General features: G+C 59.8%; 1 protein-coding gene across 1 annotated transcript; it reads right to left on the bottom strand.

Annotated features, from left to right (window-relative positions):
• Nucleotides 1–4,614: 4,614 nt before the first annotated feature.
• Nucleotides 4,615–7,384, bottom strand: LOC119113010 (acylamino-acid-releasing enzyme; the record flags this gene model as incomplete). Its single annotated transcript, XM_037237324.1, is given in 1 exon segment — nt 4,615–7,384. A coding segment is annotated over 1 exon segment (2,076 nt). The 3' UTR covers nt 4,615–5,302.
• Nucleotides 7,385–8,076: the final 692 nt, after the last annotated feature.

Genomic DNA, 8,076 nt, shown 5'->3' with positions numbered 1-8,076 from the left:
CGCCGGGAGCGGCGGCGGCCGTCTGCCGTCGTCACCGCGGACCGCCGGCAGTGTCGGCAGTGCGCCGCTCCGGCTGGCAGGGAGGCTGGCGGCTCTGTGGGGGCGGAAGAAGCGCGCGCATGGCGGCGCCGCCCTCGGGACGGACGGCAGGCTCCGGCGGCGCCGGTGGTGGCGAGTGCCAGTGTTGACGTGCCTCCTCAAGACATTGTCTGTCGTGAACGTGTCGGGACGGTGTCCAGTTCCACACGCCTCGACGTCGTGGCGACGGATCTGGCTTCGGCACGGCTGCCTTAGATAGACCGCGGCTGAGTTTCTGGGGCGCTGGGAGCGTTCGTGTCGTGTGAACAGCTGAGCTCCGTTGTACGGTTCAATGGCGCGGTTCGTGTCCAGGCGTTTGCGTGCAGGGCGCGCCGGGGTTTTGCAGTCTAGACACAGCTCCATAACGGAGAGCGAGGGGCGCTTGAGGCGGGGGCGTGACGAGGCTCCGCTAGGGAGAATAGCCGATTGATGTCACCGAGACTGAGCAGCGGCGAGCCAGCCGTGCGCGTGTGCTGAGGAGGCCCGAGCTAGCCGTCTGGCGTTCGTGTGTGACGTGCGTCCGGTGTTGCGAGAGACCTGTCGTGACCATGTTGTATCCGGCCCGAGCGTTGATATCGTATTTTGCGTCAAACCGTTGTTGTGACCGTGAACGAGTTTGCGAACGCGGCGCCAAAATCTCGGACTGTGTTCGGGATCCATCTGACTTGTTACATTCACATGACCTTTTGACCGGAGCGAGAGAACCATTGCCCAGTGTCACCCGTAGGGTTATTCCGGGAGATCAATGTCGCGACGCAATCTCCCGGACTGTTCGTAGAAAAGAAGACATGTAACAATCACGACCTTGCTGAAAAGCTGGGAAGCGCTCATCGCTGAGGCTGCTTCGGCACGCCAGGCTGATCGTGTGTTTGAGCCCCGGAGGCGACGAGGAGGCCCATTTTGACCCGTCGATTCCGCAGATCAGCACTCCGCAGGGACGTGGCCGCCGGTCGGCAGACGGCCCCCGGCGGAAACTTTGCTCCGACCCCGGCGGCCTCGGCGAGCTTCCCGGACGCCCCGCGGCGCACCGGAGCGGCTCGCCGAGCTGTACACACACACACACACACACACACACACACACACACACAAACACGCACGCACGCACGCACGCACGCACACACACACACACACACACACACACACACACACACACACACACACACACACACGAGGCGGCGCGCCTGCCGGCGACTGGTGACGTCAGTGGCACTTGCGAGCGCGTGTCCGTGCGAGGGGTTGCCATGACAAACTAATAAACGGGAGATTGCGTCGGCCATTGCGCAGTGCGGCGCCGCGGCACGCCAGGAGTCCGACGCCCGGTGACGGGCGCTGATTGCCAGCCCAATCACGTGCCATCCCCAGGGCAGGCGGCGCCTCGCGCCGGGCCCGCCGCCCGCCAGCCAGCGCTCGGTCCGGCCAGACCCGCTCAGCTGAGGAATGGCCTGACACCCGGGCCCACAACAAAGGCACGCGCCGGCGACGGGCGCCGCGGGGCTTCCCGGAACGCGTCTGACGAACGGCGCCGCAGGTTTACGGGACGGCTAACCAGGTTTTACCCCTGGCGGCTCGAACAACTTCACTTCCGCCACGTCAGTTCAAACAAGGAACGACGGACCGGAACTGTAAACAGCCAGAAAAAGTGAATTTAGGTTGGCCACAGGCAGCAGGCTTCGGCTAGAGCTGCCCCCTCCCCCCCCCCCCCCTTTAGCCGCCGAAATGTCTCTGTACTTCCCAGCAACGGATGGTGCGATGTGCAGCGAGGGTTGTGTCTACACCATCGTCTCTCGACCACCAGACACCGGTCGGCAGAGGTTGACCCGTGAAGAACACCCCCTAACGCTCCTGGGGCCTCCAAAAAACGGACTCGGACAACGGACAAAAACACGGGTTGGCGATTTACGGCAGAAAGAAGCACTTATCCAGAAAGCGCTGGCCACCAGAGGCAGCAAGACTGCTGCCGAGGCGTCGTTTGGTGCTCAATCTAGCGAACGGCGGTAGCAGTTCAGGTAAATGTTCCCAGACCTCCCGGATCTGGATGAACATTACTTGCGGGGAACTTCCAGCGAGTGGTGTTTGACGTTTCTCGCAATGTCGCAAAAATGAGCACCAATTGCATGTTCGTGTTCGGCGCATACGTCATTCGGCATTGGTTTTTACTCTAAAATGAGTGGCCATGAACGACAGGGAAGACAATTTAAAGGGGCAATGTAAAGTGTGCATATCTAAGCGGGCATGACAGACAAGAAGCCGTGAAGATCTGTAACAAAATACCTAGCACCTATAACATGCAGCCTGTTTGAAGCTGAAATACAAATTCCCCGTCTGGTCGCGCGCTCTTCGCTCTCCCATCCCCCACCCCTTCCAGGATTGCGCGAACAAAACGTTCTAGGCAGCGCGTCATCGCGTCGAGGGGCACAAGCGTGACCAGTGGTCGCCGCAGCTGACCTTCACTGACCTCGGATCTCTAAGATTTCATCGCTCTTGACTTGAACAGCGCTAGAGCTTCGCTTGGTGCTTGCAGTGGTGGTTTATGTTTGCACCATGTTGCACACGTACATCAGCGGCTGCAGGTTGGACAAGGCGACGGAACGCATGCACGGGCGGTCGACTCGGACGGTTGTACTGCCTCGCGCGAGCGAACACAGTTACACAACTAAGACCGTCCGAGAAGAGAGGAATCTTACGGCGCTTTTTTGTGCATCTCGATATCTCAGCCTGCCTCGATCTCGTTATGTCTCGTTCTCTCAGCCTACCTTGATCTCTCGTTATGCTTCGACCCCTCAGCCCTCCTTGATTTCTCGCCGTGCTTCGATCCCTCAGCCTACCTTGATTTCTCAGTCTGCCTGGATCTTTCGTTATGCCTCGATCTCTCAGCCTACCTCGGTACCTCGTATTTCGACCTCTCGGCCTACTTTGATTTCTCATTATGCCTCGACATATCGGCCAACCTCCATTTCACGTTATGCCTTGATCTTCCAGCCCTTCCCGATATCCCATACCACCAAGACCATCGCGCGTGCGGTCCTGGAGCCCGACACGAACAAGCCACACGGTATGCCTTGCCACGCCGTCTTCCGGCGCGGTGAAGTGAAATGGCAACTTGCGAATGAGCAATGAGAAAAGAACTGAGAAGCTAGACACTCTTGGTGTTCCGATCGCGCCCTGGAGAGCAATAAAACGTCTAACGTCGAGCCCCCTGCCGCGACCGGCTTGTGACGTCTGAATCGTGCTGCCATCTATTGCCAGGGACACCAAATACAACCAGGATGTCTGGACGACCAGCGCGACTTCGATCCGTCGAACGGGGCTAAGGCACGCACGACCGATGACGTGATATGGGAAAACACAGAGCACAACGCGAGGAATCACCCGTATATGGTTGATAGTGGAGCGCTGTATGCGCAGCTAAAAATCTGGAATTTTGGAACGACGCCGCCACAAACTGGGAATTGGGTCCAAGCAGAGCACAATAAATGCGAGCAGTGCGATAACATGCTCGCTGTTCAAACCCAACACAAGACCTCTTCGAATCGAAAGGGGAAGCGAAAGCTTAACGACAAGCGGCCCGCACACACCTGCGCCAGCACATTGGCACCCTGGCCATCCAGCGGCGAGAGCGCAAGTCCCGTTCGAGGAAGACCCGTGGGGCGCATTACCGAAGCCCTCCAGTGCAGTGACCAAACATTTATCCACCAACCACAACAAAACTCATCCATGCATCAACCTGGAAAGAATATCCGTGGTTAGCAGACCAGGTCGGAAAAACAAGCCTGTCAGCCCCGTTCACAATGTTGCCAACACACATCTATCAAACTCAATAAACTAGGGACTGGAGACGACGGAAATCCTCGCAACTTGAGGGCGTGGTCGATGACCATTTCGGGTTATCTATTTCCGGTCGATGACCAAAGCCAATACTGAATTCCTAGAAAGTTGGTGGGGGGGGGGGGGGGAGGGGAGGGAAAGTCGGGGCTCAGACCCCCTGGGCCCCTAGTCCTTGCCCCCTGCCAGGTCGCTACCTCACACTTCACACACGTGCTGACTGTGTGCTCCGCCGAGTGGAGGTCGGCTGCGGGCCGCACCGCAGGCCGCTCGGCCTGCTGACCGACGCACGGAGGCGCGCCGCCCAACCTCTCCGCAGCCGTGAAACGCTGACATTGCATATATGTAGGCATCCACGGAAAGCAGTCGATGGGCTCTAACTGCGGCCCACACGTCCGACCACGGGCGTTGCGAGCGAGAGGGAGGGGGGGGGGGGGGGGCAGACGTCCGCGACTGCGAAAGTTAGCGTCGATTCTATCGCGCTGTATGACACGAAAAGGAGTAAAACCGCGTTTGGTGCGGATCTTCTCAGAGACGCCGCTGTCACTGCACCCGATTCCTCTCCTCCCGTGAGTGACCATGTGGCGCCATGGGCACTTCGGAGTAGCAGTAGCACCTAATCAGCAGAAGTGCGGAGGACTGTTCTGTGAGGCAGGCCGGGTGAGTTGCTCCTGGAATCGCGCCTCCACATCGTGCCATGATTAGACGATTCCGTCCGGTACAAGACCTTGCTTCGTGTTGACCAAACAGACAGAAATCCGACACAAAAAGCAACACAAATCAAAATAAACACCGTGGCAGCATGCCTGCAGTAGCAGATGCGACCTCAAAGACTCAGCAACGCGATTATTCCAAGCAAGCTGAGATTCAGCGCTCTCAGCCGGCGCAGCAACAGACTACCGCAGCCCATAATCTTCAACTACCAGCTCCAAAACAGCACTGCAAGATGGCACATGTCCCTGATGTGCGCTTGGAAGTCAGTCACGGTAAGCCCTCACCTGCCTCCCCGCATTCTGTGACTTCAAGCGATCGTTTCCGAGCAAATTGCAAACTCCAGAGCAAATGCCACCTCTAAACAAAAAGACCTGTCCAACGTTTCACACTTGCTTTGTGACAATACAAAACATCATTAATATCAAAACTCTTCGGCCGGCATGTATCAAATACAACGGTAGCACGCTCACGCGGCGGAGGCGCTGGCTTCACAGACGCTGGCGCCGCGCCAAGCAACTGTGACCTATCGGGCTCACACCGGACTACCAGTTGGACGAGTCATGTAACTGTTCCCACGCGGGGGCGTTCGACCGCCCTGCACGCGCGACGGGCCAGACGCTCACCCCCGCGTCACGTGGTAACCCCACGGCTCGGCCAGAGCTGCGCAGGAGCGCGCGCCTCCACCGGTCTACACCACCGGCGTGTGGCCCAGCTTCTCGCAGAGCCAGACGGCCGCGTGCACCATCACGTCGCCGTTGACGCCCGGCTTGGCCAACGGGTGGCAGTCGTCGTACATGCGCACCTCGGTCGGCACGCCGCGCGCACGCAGCGCGTGGTGGTAGTGCAGTGCCTGGTACGGCACGACGCGCCGGTCGGCCGAGCCCAGCAGCAGGAGCGTGGGCGCGCGCACCGTCGCCACGTGGCTCATGGGCGAGTGCTCGAGCATGGCGGCGAGGCGCGCCGGTGTCGGCGTCGGCTCGTACGCAGCGCCCGACTCCACGTAGTTCCAGTCGGAGATATCGGTGCCCTCCATCATGGCGGCCACGTCGCAGACGGGGTTGCGCGCCGCCACCGCCTTCACCAGGCCTGGGTGCTGGCCGCTGAGGTGCGTCACCAGGAAGCCGCCGTGAGAGCCACCGTAGGCGCCGACGCGCTCGGCGTCCAGACCGGGCTCCAGCTGAAGCACGTGCTGCGCCGCGTGCACGCAGTCTCCCACGTCCAGCGCGCCGATGCGGCCGGGCAGCGCGTGCAGCATGCGCTCGCCGGCACCAGCCGAGCCGCGGTAGTTGACCATCAACACGGCCAGGCCCAGCTGGCTGAACAGCGCCACGTGCGCCGACCACGAGTCGGTGATGACCGTGTGCGGCCCGCCGTGCGGGAAGACGATGAGCGGCGCGGGCGGGCCGCCGCCGGCCGGCGTCACCAGCAGACCAGTGTACGGCACGGTCGCCAGGTCGGCCGGCTCCTCGCGGTTGAAGATGAGCGCGCGCACGGTAGCGTCTGACGCCGGCCGGCTCTCGGTGAGCGGCGTGAAGGTCGCGTCACCGGGCCGGCGCACCACCAGCTGCGGCGGCCGCAGCAGCGACGAGCGCACGCCGGCGACCAGACGCTCGCACGCGTGCAGCACCGTTACGTCGGTGCTGTCGTGGTGGCGCAGCTCACCCGTGCACACGTTGACGGTGATGGTGCGCTGGTGCACGCCGCACGGCGTCGACAGGCACACCTGCCGGTCGGAGAGCCAGCAGTCGGTCGGCAGCCGCTGCAGATAGAGGCCGGCGTAGCCGTCCTTCGGCACGTCCACCAGGTCAAGCACCACCGAGCTGGGGCCGCCATCCAGGTGGCGCCGCATAAGGCGCGCGCCGGCGTGGTGCGGCCCGCCGGCGGCCGACTCCAGCCAGAGCACGGTGCTGCCGTCTGGCGAGACGCGTGGTGAGCGGCACGACAGCGCCCCGTCGCCGCTCAGGCGCCTTCCCACGCCGCCCGACAGCGACAGCTCACGCACGTGCGACGCCCGGTTGGTGCAGTAGATGAGGCCCAGCCGGCGCGGCGTGTTCTCCCAGGCGACGGCGACCACGGTGATGGCGCCCTGGTAGCAGCGCCAGCGCGCCTGACCCAGCGACACGTCATCATCCGGCGCAAGCACGCTGAGCGCCGCCGAGCGCACGTCCAGTACGACCACGACGGGCCAGTGCTGGCCAGTGAGCTGCTCGCCCCAGTCCTCGTACCAGCGGCTCTCGGCGCCTCTCTCCGCGCCCGCCTTAGCGTTGTCGTCGAAGAAGGACGTCGCCGGCGGCCGCCGCCTCTCCGCCACGTACAGCAGCTGATTCTCGTCCGGACTCCACTGGAACGAGCTGAAGTCGCCGCTGGCGCAGATCGGGCCGTGCTTGTCCATGGCGGCGAGGTCGAACACGTGCGACAGATGGTTGTCCGACCAAATGTCCAACAGCCACTGGTCCTTCTTTCCGTCGCCACCCTTCTTCCGGAAGACGGCTTTCCGTTTCTGAGACGGTGAATAGCAGACGACATTGTCTTGCCCGATTGGGTGGGGTGGCAACTCATACACTGGCTTCAATGTGGCCGCGTCCAGAACGAACGTTCTTTCAAACTTAACTGATTCTGCAGTCTCCACCAAACTTTGGGACCACATTGTTTGCAGCTTGATGAAGTCCCCATCTTCACTCGAAGAAACAGTTGCTTGTTGCAAATCGGGGATCTTCGTTAAGACACGAGTCCTTTTGACGATGGCTTCCAATAGAGGTGACATATTGCCTGCAAAAAAAAATGCTATTGAGAGACATCTGATTTCGGTGGCCAGCAGCAGTTGCTTCTTTAAACCAGTAATACCACTTACAGCAGTTTAAAGACCTACATAATGAAACCATGGCATTCTCCCAGAAATAGACACCTATGCCTGAGTTACAGAGTACGGCAAGCCATCTCTTTTCCAGAATACCCCATGACCTAAAATACGGTTACAGCCAATTGTTAGGTAGAGCCTATGCAGTCCTCCTTTTCAAATATTATACAAAACCATGCTCAAAGCCCTTCACATGGATTTCAAAAGATGCCCCATATGGCCAGGAACAGTAACTATACATTTCTGCACAGCAGGTCCCATATTGTTGGTAGCTAATGTCCTGCATTAGTATATTTGATCTGCATGACCCACAATGGAGATATGGGTGTGGGTGACCACAATGTTTATGGCAGCTCCACCTGTACAGGCTAGCCACAGACTGCAGTTAGCTGACCCATGCCATATTATTGGGAAACAATATGGGATGCAGTACCTGTTCTTAACTTGGTGCCCTATCCCAGGACATTTTCCAGCTACTCACATAGACACACACAACCACACATATACAACATATACAACAACAATGCACAGGCAACATTTGCTTTGGCACCATTGGATCTGGCCAAAAGCATTTGATATCAGGGTGCCTGTGGTGGTGAGAATGT

This window comes from Pollicipes pollicipes, unplaced genomic scaffold (genome assembly GCF_011947565.3).
Source record: "Pollicipes pollicipes isolate AB1234 unplaced genomic scaffold, Ppol_2.1 Scaffold_7261;HRSCAF=8764_pilon_pilon_pilon, whole genome shotgun sequence".
Taxonomy (NCBI): domain Eukaryota; kingdom Metazoa; phylum Arthropoda; class Thecostraca; order Pollicipedomorpha; family Pollicipedidae; genus Pollicipes; species Pollicipes pollicipes.
The sequence above is the reverse complement of the archived record's forward strand: the minus strand, read 5'-3'. Positions and strand labels throughout refer to the sequence as shown.